The following is a 19,784-nucleotide window of genomic DNA, read 5'->3' on the forward strand; positions in this document are numbered from 1 at the left end:
TTGTGAAATATTATTACAATTTAAAATTATGGTTTTCTATTTTAATATACTTTAAAATATATAATTTATTTCTGGGATGCAAAGCTGAATTGTCAGCATCATTACTCCAGTCTTCAGTGTCACATGATCCTTCAGAAATCATTCTAATATGCTGATTTATTATCAATGTTGGATACAGTTGCTTAATATTATTTTATAACCTGTGATACTTTGATGGCCGCTGATTCAGGATTCTTTGATGAATAAAAAGTTAAAAAAAATATATATATATATCAGCATTTATTTAAAATAGAAATCTTTTGTAACAATATACACTACCGTTCAAAAGTTTGGGGTCAGTAATTTTTTTTTAATAATTTTTTTTTTTTAGTTTTCTTTTTTTTTTTTTTTTTTTGAAAGAAGTTTAATACTTTTATTCAGCACGGATGTGTTAAATTGATAAACAGTGATAGTAAAGATTTATATTGTTAGAAAAGATTTATATTTTGAATAAATGCTGTTCTTTTTAACCTTTTATTCATCAATGAATCCTGAAAAAAGTATCACAGGTTCCAAAAAATATTAAGCAACACAACTGTTTTCAACATTGATAATAACTGAGTAACAAATCAGCATATTACAATGATTTCTGAAGGATCATGTGACACTGAAGACTGGAGTAATGATGCTGAAAATTCAGCTTTGCATCACAGGAATAAATTATATTTTAAAGTATATTAAAATAGAAAACCATAATTTTAAATTGTAATAATATTTCACAATATTATTGTTTTTTTCTGTATTTATTATTAAATAAATGCAGCCTTAATGAGCATAAGAGATTTCATTCAAAAACATTAAAAATAGTAATGTTTCCAAACTTTTGACTGGTAGTGTGTGTGTGTATATTTATATATATATATATATATATATATAAAAATTTATATTATTTATTTATTTATTTTACAAAACATACCTATGAAATAAAGTGATTGAACTACCTTCCAAAATGTAGGCCGTCTGGATTTAAAAAAAAAATAAATAAAAATAAAAATAAACATCCATTTGAATAATGAATAATAAACAGAAACAGTCTTGGAAAGAAAAGACATGCTTAATCACATTAACATACACTTTATTCATATCAAGTCTTTTTTTTTTTTTTTTTTTTCATTTTTAAAGACATAACATTAAATACAGAAGGCACTTACAAAAAATGTTAAATTATAGAAACATAATAACATGGGTTAAAAATAATCAGAAAAATAAGGACCAGAGATAGCGCCACATGGCAGCCTTGTACAGTACATCCCAAGTAAAATCTACAGAGCACTAATCTAAATACAGTATAAAGAGGATTTATTGTTATTAGTTTAATGCCCCTACTAGGTTTTCATACATAATTAAATCATTTGAAATACAGATAGCACATAACACAATTGTTTTTGTCACTAGTAAGTGGTTCTTGTTTTTGTTGCAATTTGTTTTTTTTAAATGTTAGGCTTTGTGGTTTCTGCACCGAAGGAGTACTGGTACAGCTCAATCAAGCGGTTGGCCTCCCTCTGTCCTGACAACAAAGCACCATGGGTAGTGGAATAGTATTTTCTATGGGTGGCCTCCCCAGCAAACAACACCTGTAGAGGCTTTGGATAAGAAGAAAAGAAAAGAACAACAAAAAGTTAGCTTGACCAAACATGCTATACAACATTACTGCCCTGCGGCCCAGTAGGCTATTTTTAGCATGAGTCTCAATCTTTCCGATATAGAAAAGTGAGGCCTCTTATTCTTTTTGTGCTGTGTGTTTTGTGGGGTCAGACTGTTCCTTTCGGACATTTAATTGGCCTGAGCATGTTTGTGCACGTATATATATGTGTTTGTTTGGCCCATGTACAACCCAACCTTCTCATCTGACTCAAATTTCAGTCTTGGCACTCCACAGCTCAATATGACACATTTAAAAAAACCACCACGTAAGCAATTTGGGTCAGCCTGACTTTAGAGCAGTCCAGGGAAATTTATACAATGACAAGAGGTGAAGAAGCCATGTAAGTGGTTCTAAACAGGATTAAAATGTCTTTGAGTAAAATAATCAGAAACAAGTCTTACTCCTTGGAAGGACACCTGCTGTCTCTGGTTTAAAGGATTAGTTCACTTTCAAATGAACCGCCTTCTGTATTCAACTTATGAAAAAACGGAACTGGAGTCGCGTCAGTTAAGCTGAATAGGGAAGGCATAGGACAGGGCTATTCAAGTAGTTTTATTCGAGGGCCGCATTATCAAATCAAAAAGTTGAGGAGGGCCGGGGGTGGGGGGGTGGTTTCTTATTGATAAGAATTATTTTATCTATAATTAATATAGGCTTAAATGAAAATATCCTGACAGTGAGACTTGGTAACCACAGGTAAAACTATGCATGGCAACTCACTACTACCACTGTCAAATGATATTATATTATGATATGTTATATAGGCCTATAAAAAGCGCATAAATGCAGGTGAAACTATACACACCTTTACAAAGAAATGAATTATATTTTCCCCTACCCACCTAATAAATATATTGCAATATATAAATGGCTACAACATGGTATTCATTATTCCATATTTCCACAATCCATGGTAAATTACTACAGTTCATTCATGGTAAATGTTTGTAAGTGTTGATTTTGGGATTTAAAAGTCTTCTATCTTCATTCATGGCATGTTTCTCCTGTTTTCCTCATTGTTGTGAATGTTGAGGCTGTTTCATCCGATTTAAAACTAGTTTAATCATTGAGTGTTTTGTGGTTGGTAACCGAGAGGTGTGTGTCGAACTGAAACGTTTCTTACTGGATGTCGCAACGCTGTTTAATAATGGTGACCGGGAATAAACGCAGCTCCTTTAAGCTTCCGTTATCCACTGGGCCCTGCTGTGTAGTTCAAAGTAAACTAGTGAAACGCCTAAAACTGCGCTATTTGTTCTATATTTGTTACTGAACGAGAAACCACTTCAGATGATTCAGTGACAGAGCGGTCCGAACGAATCCAAATTGTTTCAGATAGTTATGCAAGGCCGTTTTGCCAATTCACGGAAAAGAAAGAATCGATTAATTCATGAATGATTGGTATCGCTGGTTCAGTCGACAGGAATACGGGACACAAATAATAACTGCTGAAATATTCGCACAGAAAACGTTTCTCAGGTCAGTTGGAGGAGCGTGCATGGTATAAACAGTGCAGCTGCAGGTGCCACTGCGGCCACCCAACCCGATCACATGAGAATGTGCAATGTGTGTGTAATCTAGTATAAAATATACGCCAAAATGAGTTTTGGCGTGCATATGATATGCACTTCATGGCGTGCATATAATACGCTTGGTAGTCTTGGGTAGGATTAGTGGTGTAGGTGCCCACGGGCCGGATGAAGATGATTGGCGGGCCGGAGCTGGCCCGCGGGCCACCAGTTGAATAGCCCTGGCGTAGGAGGTAGTGTAAGCTTTTTGAACTGCGAGAGTTTTACACTTTCTTTATAAGTTGAATGCGGAAGGTGGTCTGGCGGAAGCTAGATATTTTACTTAATAACTTGTTAAATATGGATATTTTTTTTTTTACACAAAAGCATCGCTTCAATTCAGAAGGCCTTTATTAATCCCCTGGAGCCGTGTGGAGTACGTTTTTGATGGATGGATGTGGATGGAGGCACTTTATTAAGCTCATAATCGTTGGTCCCGTTCACTGACATTATAAAGCTTGGATGCGTCAGGATATTTATTAATATATCTCCGATTGTGTTCATCAGAAAGAAGAAAGTCATATACACATAGGATGGCTTGAGGGTGAGTAAAGCTTGGGGTAATTTTCATTTGAAAGTGAACTAATCCTTTAATTGGCAGGTAGTTTAATTTAATGGGAAAAAAACATTAACTTGTTTGCACTAAAGAGCAGCGATACTCAAATATACTTTGTTGTTCCAAAAACATACTGCATAAATTCTGTTATATAAACTATGTTAAGCTTATATTGCAGTTGTGCAAGATTTTCTTTAATAGTCTTTACAACTCCCAACTTTCTTGGAAACTTGGAAATTTCAACTCACCGGAGCCTTAGTGTTCTTAATATAAGGCAGGGGCTCAGCTAGCCTCTCCACATCTCTGCCGCTGGAGCCTACTTGAGTGAAGGAGTAAGAACCCCGGATATAGGGATTACTGCCCCACGAGGAGCGCAGAATCCGCCTTGGCTTAGGAATATTCTGGTTCCCTGATGGAAACATCAAACATATGAAAATAAATTGACTTTGCCAAATGCTACTAATTGTTGCTAAAGACTTTGTACAGAGATCCATCTTTTTTAAAGTGTAAGTTAAAGTGTTGTTCTTTTATGCTGATCTGTGTCTGTTTTGGTGGTGTGGATTTAGTGGACATATGCTGATGAACAAGTGAAGTTAGTCTTAGGTCATATAGCTAATGACAGAAATTAGGGGACCTTTTAATTATCAGTGGTAAGGTGTGACCAAATCCAATTTCAGCACACTAATTATATAGGACTGGTGCAGATGGGAGGGAAACCTGCTGTGGATCTGGATTAAAACAGACTGACCTAGTTAAGGGGTATGCCAGCCTGTTGACATCATCTACAGAGAATGTGTGGATTGGACCCTTATATCTGACTAAGTGTTCTGTCACGAAAGGGTTACAATGGAAGAGAAACCTGAGTTGTTTATAGTACAATCTTTCACAGAACCCTGGAAACTTTAGAGCCCTTGTCTATACCTTTACCCTGACTTTAAACACCAAAGGTCCTTTTTCTGTCCTGATTTAACAGGTACACGTGCTTTCTTGTCTCAGAGAAATATAACCTATAAGCATGACAAGAAGACATCATTATTATAGCCAGTTAAATATGCAAAACACTTGACTCTTTGTTTGGATGACCAACTTGATTACATTAAATTGCTGAACCCCCACATGAATCTCCTGTCAGTCGGAAATGATCTACCTTGATTGTTGTGTATGTGCAGCTCTCTCAGAGAGACATAACAAAATGGGGGATTATAAGAATGAGGGAAAGGTATTTAAGAGCTAAATTCATTATGCAAACACCACATTAACAATGGTCTTTCTGTTAATGACAATCGGCAAAAGAACTGTCAACAATTCATCTCAGTGGTGGGAAACAGAGGGAGTCGCAATTCAATTGGAGATTAAGTGTAATTTTCTTGCTTTGTAACACCCTGATTAGAGATCAGTTTAAATCAGTTTATTTCATGGTATCGTGGAAAGTACAGTGAAAGAATTACAGTGTTACACTTGCGCATGTGCTGACCTGTGAACTGGCGTAGTAGTTCAGTACATATCTCCGCCACAGTCTCGTCGTCACACCTTTCCATGCGCAGAGCCTCTTCACCGCAGATCCAGCCACTCAACATGTGGCCATAGCGCTCAGGCGGATACAGCACATCAAAGCTGCAGATCTTTCGATACCACAGCTCTTCTGGGTATGCCTGGCTCTCCAGTTGTGCCTCGTCCTCCCAAACAAACTGAATGCTGTTGCATTCGGGGCTCCAAAAGGGCTCTGCAAACTCCAGAAAGATCTTGTCGGTGGTACTAATGCCCAGTTTCTGGACGGCCTGTGCCTTGTCTTGTGGCAGGCCTGGGGAGAAGAGAGTCTCATGAGCTTTCTTCAGGAACCCAAGAGAGGCCGTTACGATCACATGGTCTGCCAGCAGACACTCTGCGTCTTCGCACTCCACACAGACTGGCGAAGGGCTGGGCCGTTGGTCCTGGTTATGGTCAGCCTGGTCGGCAATTTCCTCTGCATCCTGGGAGCTGCAGTTCCAATGGATGCGGCGGACAGGCTTGCTGAGGCGGAGGACACGACTTGGGATGTCCTGAGCCAGGATCTCAACGACTTTAATGAAACCAACAGGAATGACATGGTGAGCACCGGGAATCTCGGTCCACTCACCAAACTCACTTAGAGACACTTCGTCCATGCTGGGGGAACTGCTTTCACAGCTTTCCACCTGAGGCACAAAAGAGCATATTAAGAAATAAATTGCACATAAACTTGTCTTACCAGCATCTTGCTGTTAAGATACATCTTGGCACCAAAACTAAATATACTAAGTCAGATAATGTGACCATTCACTTTATGTGTAGCCTTGCATATAGGGTGACCACCTGTCCCGCATTTTGCAGGACAGTCCCGAAATTGGTAGCTTTGTCCCGCATCCTGCGAGACGTAAGCAGTGTTCCGCATTTCAATTAGGCTATGTATTTTTTCCCCCCTAAAAATTACAACCTTTTTTTACCTACTGGCCTGTTACTCAGTTAATAATATTTAGCATACTGAGGTCTTGTAGAGTAAATTGCACTGTATTACTCGAACCTTGGCAAATTGATTTCCAGTCACAGAGCTGGTCACAATTAACAAAGCTTATTGGCTGTTTAAAACGTTGTCATGCAACGTGATGGCAAATAGGCTTTCCAACTAATGTAAATCAATATTTACATAGTATAATAATAGTAAATTTATCTCACAAAATCACATCTACTGTCATGCAACAGAGTAAGAATCAGGTGGTCACCCTACTTGCATAGTTTGTCCTACTGTTTTCATGCTGTCACAGTAAATGCTTGCTAAACACCATTTACTCTAAGTTTACTATTTCAAATTATATTGCTGTAAACAAACACAGACAGACATAGTCTAGCAGGCATATAGCCAGCTGAGTGCTTTTCCTGGTTCTCCCCCTTCTTCCCATAACCTCTAGTATTACAGGATGACATTCAATATCTGTCCTACTTTTACCTCAATAATCCAGAGCTTTCAGTACAATCAGAATTTCTATGAACAGCCTGACCAAACAGTAGTGTGAGACTTTTGTAAAGAAGTTTAAGTATTCCATGAATTGTGAATACAAGCCCATTGTGAGTCTAGGTCAAAGTGTGGGAAATGATTAAAACAGTAGTTTAAAACAGTAGTGAAACCGTTGTTGGAATCCACACCTCTGTGGGCAGAAGTCTACAGTTTTTCATTTCACTCTGTTGCAACAGAGTGGGAAGTGTGCATGGCAGTAATATTGACATCACTGTTGTTCTACAAATGTAAGAACACATGCAATATATTTCATGTCGTCAATTTGATATGACAGGAATTCAGCTATTTCCTGCTGTGGCTTGTTGTTGAGTTGGCAAATGTGATGCCACACCTCTAATTTCAAAATCAGGTTTAGAGAAGAATATCTTGATTTTAACTATCCTGTAAGTCAACTAACCATGATTTGCTTATGAAAAATCTCTCTAAGGCATTAATGCCCCGCCCACCTTGAGGTACTGTTGTAGCATAGATAACTTAAGTTTCTTGGTGCTCTCTGTGTCATAAGGATCAAGCATGATCTTCTTGCGCAACACATCTCGTGTGAAGATCCCCACACTGTTTTGACTCTCGGCTCCCACAGGCTTTCCGTTCTGGAAGAACTCTTGAGTCAGCTCGTACACCTGCTCAAAGGAGGTTGTTCGACAAGATTAAGAGAGAGAGATCCTTGAGTCATCAGATCATGGAGCTATCCTTACCACAAACATGGGTTTAATTGCATTAGTTACTTTGGATGGAATACACTATGGTCAAAATATTGCATTACTTTAAAGGGATAGTTCAACCATCATCATTTCCTCACCCTTTTGTTTTTCCAAAACTATATTTTGAAGAAAGTCAGTAATCAAACAGTGTTGGTGACGATTGACTTATATTGTATGGAAAAAAACATTAAGATATTTATTATCATAATATCTCTGTATATTCTACAGAAAAAGAAAACCTTACATGTCTGAAAGGGTTATCTAAAGGGGTGCCTTTAATTTTTTGGTGAACTATCACTTTAAGTGTTTTCTCTGCAAAATTATTAAAGAAATATAATGCCTTGTTTCCACCGAGCGGTACAGGATAGTACAGTACAGTCCAGTACGATTTGGGATGTTAAACTCTGATCCAGCTTGCGTTTCCACCGCCAACAGATCCCTTAGTTGACTCTGCAGTGAGTCTAGCTCCACCCTTTAGTACCAGACTACTGTGCTAGGTACCCCAACGGAAGGGTCTTAAAAAAGTGGTACGGTTCGGAATTAGGGTACCATTCACAACTTCTGACAATGTAAACGGCAAAAATTGTCGTACTGAACTGTACTATACTGTACCGCTCTGTCGAAACGAGGCATTAGTCCCAAACAAAAGACAGGGATCTTGCAAAACACTGTGAAAGAGATAGAGGAGGTGAAAGGCTCAGCTCAGGATGTGGTAACAACCCCAGAACACATGCAGTGCTCAACGCGAAGGATTTTTTCTACTGGTCCAGATTTTTTCCCCCCACCCCTATCAAAAACGCATATGACCACATTTGTAGTGTAAATACTACCCATTCTGAAGGGGTCCCGGACTGAAATAAAGCAGTGCATGCTCTTCAGGTTAGCTGCCTAATACAGATGGAAACAGAAATGCATCTTGGCAGACCACTTGTGATTGGATCATCAAATTCACGTCTTAATACCAGGTAAAAAAACAAGGCCATGATGCGTTTTTTTTACTCAAGATTTATAATCCACAAGAGGCTACACCAAAAAGTTCAAACTTTGCTTGCACAAAACCAGGCACTCAGCTCTCTTCCATCACCTCATTGTACAGGTCACTGAACTCCTCCACCAGATCCTTTGGGATCCGCTTGCCGTTGTTGGTCTGGTAGTGGGCCACACCATTCTTGGCGTAGAGGCTGATGCGGCCCACACTCCTCTCCTCCTCTGTGGTGTGCTCCAGCAGCCCATTTTCCTCAGCCAGGTGGTAGATGGGGTTCCCATTTGCCCCATGTATCCAGGTTGCTCCAAGTTCCAAAGTGGTTTTACCTGTTGAGAGAGGGAGCACCTTGAAAAAAAAAGCATTTTCTGATCTGAAAAGGTTGACAATGAAGCAATGACTTAGAAAGAATAAAAAGGATGCTGGCATATGACAAGACGGTTGTTCTCACCGTGCTGAATGCTTTGCACTCTGCCTCCGATACGGTCCGAGGCTTCTAGCACCGTGACATTGGTGAAGCCGTTCTCCAAGAGGGTTTTGGTGGCGGCAAGGCCGGCCAAGCCCGCGCCAATCACTACTATTCGCGGTTGTCGATGTCTGTGTAGGGCTCTACTAAGAGGATCATCAGTGCTGTCTGAAGATATTTCACAACTTTGCATGCCGTCCAAGCTCTTCTTCTAGGGAATCTGGGGAAGGGTGAGATGAGGAGAAACCATTAGAGCAAACACCAAGCCCTCCAGCAAGACTAATAATAGAGATTATTAACAGGAAAAGAATGCATCAAAGATACAGAACTTTACATCTTTGAGCATGTGGTTTAAAGGACTGACTGCAACATGGTGTCTTTTCAAAGCACAACCTTAAATAACACTATTCACAAAATAAGGTGTCTTATCTCCAACCTCTTGTGTATGAGTTGAGAGTGATTATATCACCACTGCAGTGCTAAATAAGAATGAAGATAAGGCAAAAATGCCAGTGAAGTGTAAATTTGATTCTCATTTTGTCTTCACCCATCTGAGGACACCGTGTCGAACAGGACAACAGACTCGCAACAACATACTAGAGAATGTAAAATGTCATTGCACAGAGTCTATTACACAAGTGAATGGAAAAGGTCTGTATGTGGCTGTGAAAATAATTACACTGTGACAGCCACAAGGATATTAATGTGCTCTTCACATTTCCGTTCAGGCTTTTCAGGCAAGGTCTCCACATAAACAACAGCTTATGTGTGACAGCCAAAAGAAAAAAAAGATGCACCTGATGTTGGACAGACCTCATAAGAGAAGTTTATTGTTTTAAGGACCTGAATGTGGAAAGAGTGATAATGGAATATTTTTAGATACAGGATGTTATTATGGTGAACCAAACGGAACTTTTACTGCAATCTTTCCTCACAACAGAGTGAAAGAGTGATGGATCACTCTGGATCCAGCCAGTGATACCCTTCTTTATACATGATCATACAACCACACACACTCCTTATCTGTCATCATTGTTATTTTACCCAGTAGGCATAGCCGCTCACGTGCAATGTGGAAGAGATTGATAACTGTAAATGAATATGATTTGAATGAATGAGGATGTGCTACTATGCTCTCAGTACACACCACAATAACCTCCTGTTGAGAGTTTGCATAGGCCAAATTCATCAACACAGTTCGTTATCAGACTACGGAGAGGGCAGGAAGGGCTGCCTGCGGGTTTTCTGACGCACAATGACAATCAGAACACTTATTATAAACACCAAAAGGTGCTAGCATGATGGCGGCATTATGTGTGCTACTATATGAATGGGTTGTTTCCTTCTTGACAATTCTCAGAATGTGACCTCAACTGAATTTAGCCGCAACTTTTAAGACCTTGGCTGCGTTCCAGTTCGTTTTTTTTTATGACCTTCCCTTGCTAACTTCACTCAGTCTCATTGACTCAGATGTATGTCATTGCTTGCGTTGCATGAGTGCCCACTACTGGCGGAACCTTTGCAATGGGCTGAATTAGAACGTCCTAAGCCCTTGATCACTTGGAATCCGCTAGGGAGTTGATTTATTATTTAATTTTTTCCCCTTCAAAAATGTGTATATATGTGTGTTTTAAATATTAAAAAAAAAAAAAAATTTATATATCAGAGTTGTTTGTGGTGGGGTAAATTAAACGCGATATGCGTGACATCACAATCGTGTTGCATTGTAGGTTATGGAGCTGCCTGAAGTGTACATATGAAGTAGACTCGCTCCCTCGGTCAAAGTCGAGGGTTCTGTCCATATAAACTTCCCTCGTCCACTTCATGTAGTGGAACGCACTTCAAAATGGCGGCAGGGATTCCCCCGAGGGGAAGTGCTTAGGGAAGTTTGCGAGAGCGTGTCTAAAACTGGAGTGGAACGCAGCCCTTGAATATCAGTGGGCTTTAAATATGGCTGAACAAAAAACTTTAGATAGTTTGTAAATACATTTCTTCAACAAATGGCACACCATTTTACAAAGATTACAATCAATTCCACCTGCAAAAACAACCAGGGAAACAAGGAAAACAGGGAAAAATAGCAAAAAATGAAACCTTATCCTGGCTAAAACATGTGAAGTAATATGCATGTAATAAGGATTCAGCTAAGCACACATACGATTTTGTAACTCTGACCTTTAGACACAGACATACAGTGAAGCAAGCTGGAAATCTCTCAGTGTGGCTTACAGCTGGAAAACCACTAGACAATAGAGTGCAGCTGTATATGCAAAGTTACAAACCAGTTTTTCCACATTCTGGAAAAGACATCTTCAAAACTAAGGCTGACCTTAACAATACCTTTGTAATTTCACTTATGACTTCAGCAAAATCATGCTTCTAAAGCAGCTCCTATAAAGTTGGTTAGTGGCAGCAGTGATCGTATGGGAAGTGCTCGTCTAGTGAATGGGTCCCTTTAGCAAACGTGAGAGTGTGATGTCATCATGTAGGTCAAGGAGACATTTCCTGTTGAACTGAGAGAAGGAGTAAGGCATTTATCCATGACCCACAACCAAAAATTCCTTTGATGGGGTCCTGAAATGGAAAGTTTTGGATAACCTCAGTGCAACTACAGGTCCTAATCACACCCATTCCAATCTTATGCAGTTTGAGGTAAACCAAAATGTATGTGCAATGTTTAACAGACACACATTTTTGACAAAACCAGGAGTTTCTAGATCATGGAGCACACCAGAAGTTGCTGAAGGTATTAGAAACAGCTGTACCAAATAAAACATAACTATACACGTTCATCTTTTTTTCTTTTTTTTTTCTTTTTTTTTTTTTTCAATCCAACGGTCATGGTTGAGAGGGTTTGTGTATGAAACACTGCATGTATGAGAAAGTCCTTGCCTTGTGGTACGTCCGGTTTCAAGGCAAATGAAAAAGGTCACATCTAAAGTCAGGATGAGGCCATAACAGAAAACGAGATAAAGTATGTAAGTCATGGTTTCCAATTGTTCTGATCCTACATTAGATTTTTCTCAAACTTTTAGCATCAAAATTTTCGATGTTGAGGGCACTGTTGCCCATTTCCTATTAACAGGGTACTTGGGCTTTTGGATGTTTAAATACGTTCTCAAAAGTCTTAAAACTCTTAAACAAAGATTGTGATATGTGACTCTGGACCACAAAACCAGTCATAAGTAGCACGGGTATATTTGTAGCAATACCCATTTTGACCCATGGGTCAAAATTATTGATTTTTCTTTTATGCCAAAAATCATTCGGATATTAAGTAAAGACCATGTTCCATGAAAATTTATTTTTGTGAGTGGATATGCATTGCTAAGGACTTCATTTGAACAACTTTAAAGGCGATTTTCTCAGTATTTTGATTTTTTTGCACCCTCAAGATTCTAGATTTTCAAATAGTTGTATCTCGGACAAATATTGTCCTATCCTAACAAACCATACATCAATGGAAATCATATTTATTCAGCTTTCAGATGATGTATAAATCACAATTTCAAAAACCCTTATGACTAGTTTTGTGATCCAGGGACACATATAATGTGTTTGTGCCATTTCTGAACATTTCTGATACGTCTCTGCCTGGTGGTTTTGAGCTTATTCACAATGTGTTTGGAAATAAAGTTGATCCAGAGACATTGCCTAAGATAAAGAGAAGTAACTGATGTATCTTGAAATCCTCCCTTTTGAGCAACCTCAAATAGCACTATTCTCACATCACTGTGGCTCAAACATTTTTTGTTTTGCTGAACTACGGCCTGAAGCAATAGTACTTCTGCTTGATGGGAATTTTTTTCAGAACTCTTTTCACCTCCAGCCATTGTAGACTTGAGTGTGACTGTAGCAGTATAAAAAACACACCACATGTCCCGGCTCCTCACTTGCCGCAGATTAAGGGTGGGCTTTGGGGACGCACAGACTCTACACGACCTAGAAATCACAACCTACATCCTCTATAATGCCTGCCTCTCCACTCACACATTGTAAGACAAAGTATATATCAGCACTGCACAGTTTCCCCTTATCCCACTCTACATCATCAGCATGGCTTATTAAAACAGATTGGAATTGTTAGAAAGACTTGCAATCCAAATACAGGAACTGTCTTTTTAGAGACAAAGCCGGCAGAGGAATCTCTATCCTGATGGGATACAATCTTGTAGCTTACAGGTTTTGAACTAATCAGTTACACTAGCCTATTATTGTTATTATTATCATTTAAAAATCGATATAGCCTACGAAAAAAGCAAAAAAAAAAAAAAAAAAGCTGTGCGTTCATAAAACCCGAAGCACTGGGTCATTTGAGTTGAGATAAGTGAAGTTTGGCTGCTGATAAAGTGCAGCACAAAGTGCGTCTAGTGGAATCAGCGCTGCCACGTAACTACATACTGTCACGGGCGAGTGGCCTCCAGTGATACGAAAATAAACGTCAACTATGACATTTACCAAATCCTCTTTTCATGAAATCAACCTTTACTGTACCTTATTCAGCTGACTGAACATTTGTCATTATTTATGTCCTAATATAACAGCGCATTATAATAAGCTGCTGAATGAAAACTGAACTGTGACAGACAATGGACTGTTCTTTCAAGAAAAATAACGGAGGATAAACACGAAAAAGGCTGAGAGTAACACGTTCTGTCCAATATGAAAACACTGATCGGTCCAGCGAGTCAGTTTTGTTTACAAATTTTTGATTCACCGTATCTCCGTTAACAACCCACATCATTTAAACACGCAATACTGTAGCGGTAAAAACACACACCACATCATATTTAGTACGGTCTTTACCTGACTTTATCGTCTTCAGCGTAAAGCGGAGAGCAGTCCTCTGTTCTTTGTGTATTCGCAGCGTCTCGCTTTGTATTTATGTCTTGAAACCAGAAGCAGCCAGTTTAGCCGATGCCGCTGCCTCCTCGCTGAATAAATATGAGGATCTGTGACGTACCGCCACGAAATCAACACCGGCGCTCGAGCGAGTCTTGGCGTGACTCACTGTTTGACACACAAAGCCCACCCTCTCTGTAGTAAATGACAGAGTACAGCTGGATTTGTTCAGTCTTGTTAGATTACGCTAAACGCCTATCCTTAAGCAAACAAGTAAATAAAGGCTGGTTGTAGCCTATTAATCGATCAATAATTCAAATGATGTGTTCACATAATAATAAGAAAAATAAACTTCTCTAAAAGCTAGGTTTTATTAAATTGATTTTATATTATAGTATTATTGGCCTATATTTATCATCTCTCAATACATTTAAGGTTATTTCTGATCATTCATTTGCCTAAAGACTATTTATGACCCAACCGCTATGATGGGATCGGCAAACGACTGTAATATGGCATTGTTATTGTGTACAAGATGTACTTTTTTACACATACAAAGATTAAATGCAACCTGAGACTAATTTAAAGAGTTAGTTCAACCAAAAATAAAAAAATAATGTCATTTATTACTCACCGTCATGTCGTTCTACACCCGTAAAGACCTTCGTTCATCTTCGGAACACAAATTAAGATATTTTTGTTGAAATCTGATGGCTCAGTGAGGCCTCTATTGAGAGCAAAGCTAGTGAAACTCTTAAGGTTCATAAAGGTACATATTTGAAACAGTTCATGTGAGTTCAGTGGTTCTATCTTAATATTATAAAGCGACAAGAATACTTGAAAACAAAATAATGACTTTTCAACAATATCTAGTGATGGGCCGATTTCAAAACACTGCTTCATGAAGCTTCTGAGCTTTATGAATCTTTTGTTTTGAATTAGTGATTCGGATCTCCTAAACGGCTAAACTGCTGAAATCACGTGACTTTGGCGCTCCGATCCACTGATTCGATTCGTAAAGCTCTGAAGCTTTGTTTTGAAATCGGCCCATCACTAGATATTACGGGTGTAGAACGACATGAGGGTGAGTAATAAATTACATTATTTTCATTTTTGGGTGAACTAACCCTTTAATCATGTGGTAATCTTATTTTAATGCATATTTGTATCTTTGAAGGGATTAATCCCATCAGACTTGCGTATTCATTTCTTTAGTTCCCATCTCTTGTAGTTGTTCTAATACAGTATAAATGCAGATTCACAACTTCCCTTTTAGGTTCAATAGAACACTGTGTCTTTGTTTTGACAAAATGTTGGTTACTCATTTTGTCATGTCTCTACAATTCATGTTCTGATATGATTAATCCTGAATAGATAATTTATCTTACAAATGCAAATAAAACACAATAGTGATTTAGTTCTGGATGCTTTGGTTTATGCATTTATCTAATCATTTTACACACAATGTACTGTAGTCTGTTCTTTGTACATTAGGTTTTCCCTCAGTTTTCGTATTAATTTTGTACAACTTTCTATATATATATTTTTTTAAATGATCCTTGACGTAGTTCAGCATGCATATGCAAAAAGGGAAGAAATTCTTATGCTTGTTTTGTACAGAACAAAAATATGCTAGAAAAAGGAAATCTCACATTAGGGTTAGGGTTATGTTAGGGCTAGGTAGAATTATATGATCTTAAGGAAACTTATATTAGAAAACTTGATTTGATAAATGCCTAGTATAATACAGTGCCATGTTTTTAAAGTCATTACAGGCCTGCTTTCTGCAGGCTTTGGTATAAAAAAAAAAAAAATCACAAGAGGATTAGCATTGGTCAGTACGTTCCTGAGATGTAGTCTGAATAAACTAAATCTCATTCATGAATGGGTGCCAAAGCACAACTCGTTAAAATTAAAACACTGAGGATTAGAAGTGTTCCATTTTGGAATTAGAAAAAAAAATATGCTTGTGATCCCAGATCCCAGATATAGTTTTTAAAAAAATCCAAAGCTGGCCTGTTGTATTATATAGAAATATAATTGTTGTTATTCAAAGGTTTATTTTAGACATTATCACATCCAAGTGACTTAAAAAAAAAAAAAAAGTTTTAATCTAAATAAAATTCTGTTTTATATTTGTTCAGGGTGGAAAAAACTGTGAGAGGTGCTGGGCGGAGTAGAGGTGGTTGTTGACGGTGTAATCTTCTTCCAATTTAAACGCTGGTCAAATTCCTTTGTTTTAAAAAAGCAATTTGTATTTCACTCAAACAAACGGATTAAGCATTTCAGACATGCTTATTGCGCTGTTTTGTAAATTCTCCAAATTAGTGTTGACTGGATGGAAAATGCTGTAGTTGGATAGAAATTATCTTCTGACCGAGTCTATTTAATTACACACAAACATACATGGGTGCGGGCATGATTACCCATAAACACAATGAGTCTTTCTAATCTTTGAGAAATCACCCATTTTGAATCTCCTTATTGCAGCAAGTCAAGTCAAGTCAAGTCAAGTCACCTTTATTTATATAGCGCTTTTTACAATGTAGATTGTGTCAAAGCAGCTTTACATTGATAACTGGTACATTGTTTGACTGCACAGCAGCTCTTAAAGAATAGTGTCAATGCAGGCAGATCAAAAGCACTGTTGAATATCAAAATGTCAAGTCAAGTGTCCCCAACTAAGCAAGCCAGAGGCGACAGCGGCAAGGAACCCAAACTCCATCAGGTGACATCAGGTGGCAGACAAGTGGCAAATTGGTGTTAAAATGGAGAAAAAAACCTTGGGAGAAACCAGGCTTAGTCGGGGTGCCAGTTCTCCTCTGGCCAACAGTGCTTTGTTACAATTCAGGTTGCTATCATAAGTCCAATAGGATCGCAACATTAAAAGTATTTATTTCAGTTCCATCCAATTGAGGATCGTATTCATCACGCCGGTATGGACGGTTGTTGAGGAACTGTGTCGTGGCTGTCGTGTCGATGAGGCCTTCACAGGGGATGATCTAGTTGACTCAATCTCTGCTGATACTTCAGGGCTGCGTTGTGGTCGTGTCAAGGTGCAGGTCCTTGGTCTCACCTGGATACGGCCCGGATCCGGTTGACTACGGTGAACCTCGGGATAAACAGAAAGACTAATATTAGCGTAGATGCCATTCTTCTTCTGATGTAACGAGTACATCAGGTGTTATAGGAAGTGTTCCCGGTTCCGGCTGACCTAATTTATGCAGCCTAATAATCCTTTAACGGATTTGGAAATATAAATTGGTAATGTGTTATGTGTATGCCAGGTTAAAGAGATGCGTTTTTAGTCTAGATTTAAACTGACAGAGTGTGTCTGCTTCCCGAACAATGCTAGGAAGATTGTTCCAGAGTTTAGGTGCCAAATAGGAGAAGGATCTACCACCTGCAGTTGATTTTGATATTCTAGGTATTATCAGCTGGCCTGAATTCTGAGATCGCAATAGACGTGAAGGACTATAATGAATTAGGAGCTCGCTCAGGTACTGGGGAGCTAAACCATTTAGTGCTTTGTAAGTAATTAGCAAGATTTTAAAATCTATACGATGTTTAACAGGAAGCCAATGCAGTGTTGACAGAACTGGGCTAATATGGTCATACTTCCTGGTTCTAGTAAGAACTCTAGCTGCTGCATTTTGTACGAGCTGTAGTTTATTTATCAGGCGAGCAGAACAACCACCCAGTAGAGCGTTACAGTAATCTAGCCTTGAGGTCATGAACGCATGAACTAACTGTTCTGCATTTTTCATTGAGAGCATATGTCGTAGTTTAGATATATTTTTAAGATGGAAGAATGCGGTTTTACAGATGCTAGTAACATGGCCTTCAAATGAAAGATTGGTATCAAAGAGCACACCTAGGTTCCTAACTGACGACGAAGACTTAACAGAGCAGCCATCAAGTGTTAGACAATATTCTAGGTTATTACGTGAAGAAGTTTTTGGTCCAAAAATTAGAATCTCTGTTTTTTCTGAATTTAGTAGTAGGAAATTACTGGTCATCCAATTTTTTATATCAGCTATGCACTCCGTTAATTTTGTGAATTGGTAAGTTTCGTCAGGGCGCGAAGAAATATAGAGCTGAGTATCATCAGCGTAACAGTGAAAACTAACGCCATGCTTCCTAATGATATCTCCCAAGGGTAGCATGTACAGAGTGAACAGTAACGGTCCTAGTACTGAGCCTTGTGGTACTCCATATTGAACTTGTGATCGATATGACATGTCTTCGTTTACTACTACAAACTGATAACGGTCAGATAAGTATGATTTGAACCATGACAATGCAATTCCACTAATGCCAACATAATTTTCGAGTCTATTTAAAAGAATATTGTGATCAATAGTGTCAAATGCTGCACTAAGATCCAGTAACACTAATAGAGAGATACAACCACGATCTGATGATAAGAGCAAATCATTAGTAACTCTAATGAGAGCAGTCTCAGTACTATGGTACGGTCTAAATCCTGACTGGAAATCCTCACAGATACCATTTCTTTCTAAAAAGGAACATAGCTGTGATGATACTGCCTTTTCTAGTATTTTTGACAGAAAAGTGAGATTTGAGATCGGCCTGTAATTGACTAATTCTCTAGGATCAAGTTGTGGTTTTTTAATAAGAGGTTTAATAATAGCCAGCTTAAAAGTTTTTGGTACGTATCCTAATGATAAAGATGAATTGACGATATTGAGAAGAGGGTCTATGACCTCTGGAAGCATTTCTTTCAATAGCTTAGTCGGTATAGGGTCTAACATACATGTTGTTGATTTTGATGATTTAACAAGTTTAGACAATTCTTCCTCTCCTAAAGCAGTAAATGAATTGAATTTTTCCTCATGGACACTACAATGCACTATCTGACACGATACTGTAGTAGACGGTTGCATGGTTATTATTTTTTCTCTAATATTATCAATCTTGCAAGTAAAGAAGTTCATAAAGTCATTACTGCTGTGCTCTTTGGAAACATCAGAAGTTGAAGCTTTATTTCTTGTTAATTTAGCCACTGTATCAAATAAATACCTAGGGTTGTGTTTATTTTCTTCTAAGAGTTTTGAAAAATAGGCAGATCTAGCAGATTTTAAGGCCTTTCTGTACTCAATCATTCTCTCTCTCCACGAAATACGAAATACTTCTAGTTTTGATTTCTTCCAGCTGCGCTCCATTTTTCTGGCTGCTAACTTTAGGGCCCGAGTGTGGTCATTGTACCATGGCATTGGATTAATTTCCTTAATCTTTTTTAAACGCAAAGGAGCAACTGAGTCTAATGTGCTGGAAAAGACAGAGGCAATAGTTTCTGTTGCAACATCGAGGTCTTCTAAGCTGTCTGGTATGCTAAGGCGATGAAAATGATCAGGAAGATTATTTATAAAGCAATCTTTAGTGGTAGAAGTGATGGTTCTACCATATTTATGGCATGGAGGCAGTTTAGCCGCCTTGACTAAATGTAGTATACACGAGACTAGATAATGATCTGAGATGTCGTCACTCTGCTGCAGAATTTCAACAGCATCAATATCGATTCCATGTGACAATATTAGATCTAAAGTATGATTATGACAATGAGTGGGTCCTGACACATGTTGTCTAACACCAATAGAGTTTAGAATATCTGCAAATGCCAATCCTAATGCGTCTTTTTTATTATCTACATGAATATTAAAATCACCAACAACAAGGACTTTACCTGCAGCTAGTACTAACTCTGATAGAAAGTCAGCAAATTCTTTGATAAAGTCTGTATTGTGTCCTGGTGGCCTGTATACAGTAGCCAGCACAAATGTCAACTTACATAATGTTACGTAAAGTACCATAGTTTCGAAGGAATTATATTTGAAAGACTTCTGACTAATACTGTAAATATTACTATAGATTACAGCAACACCTCCCCCTTTGCCTTTCTGACGGGCATTGTGTCGATAATCATAACCTTGAGG

The 19,784-nt window shown here is 38.3% G+C and overlaps 1 protein-coding gene across 3 annotated transcripts; it reads right to left on the reverse strand.

The window, feature by feature from the left end:
* Positions 1-1,097: 1,097 nt before the first annotated feature.
* smox (spermine oxidase) lies at positions 1,098-13,961 on the reverse strand. Of its 3 annotated transcripts, none has more exons than XM_051891790.1 (7): positions 13,792-13,961; positions 8,971-9,205; positions 8,622-8,848; positions 7,283-7,456; positions 5,280-5,979; positions 4,054-4,214; positions 1,098-1,622 (listed from the first exon to the last, which is right to left on the reverse strand). In XM_051891790.1, the coding sequence occupies exons 2-7, from the start codon at positions 9,176-9,178 to the stop codon at positions 1,470-1,472; spliced, it is 1,623 nt and encodes a 540-aa protein (XP_051747750.1). In that variant the 5' UTR covers positions 9,179-9,205; positions 13,792-13,961; the 3' UTR covers positions 1,098-1,469. The 3 variants fall into 3 exon arrangements, with proteins under 3 accessions (XP_051747750.1, XP_051747759.1, XP_051747769.1); XM_051891799.1 differs by lacking the exon at positions 13,792-13,961 and adding an exon at positions 11,326-12,156; XM_051891809.1 differs by lacking the exon at positions 7,283-7,456.
* Between the last annotated feature and the right edge of the window lie 5,823 nt (positions 13,962-19,784).

Source organism: Ctenopharyngodon idella, chromosome 1 (assembly GCF_019924925.1).
Source record: "Ctenopharyngodon idella isolate HZGC_01 chromosome 1, HZGC01, whole genome shotgun sequence".
Taxonomy (NCBI): Eukaryota; Metazoa; Chordata; class Actinopteri; order Cypriniformes; family Xenocyprididae; genus Ctenopharyngodon; species Ctenopharyngodon idella.

Excerpts from the sequence above, each read along its gene's own strand:
- smox (XM_051891790.1), bottom strand. The coding sequence starts at position 9,178 with ATGCAAAGTTGTGAAATATCTTCAGACAGCACTGATGATCCTCTTAGT. Across the intron at positions 8,849-8,970 it reads AGTGCAAAGCATTCAGCACG|GTAAAACCACTTTGGAACTT; the intron begins GTGAGAACAACC and ends CTCTCTCAACAG. Across the intron at positions 1,623-4,053 it reads TTAAGAACACTAAGGCTCCG|CCTCTACAGGTGTTGTTTGC; the intron begins GTGAGTTGAAAT and ends TCTTATCCAAAG.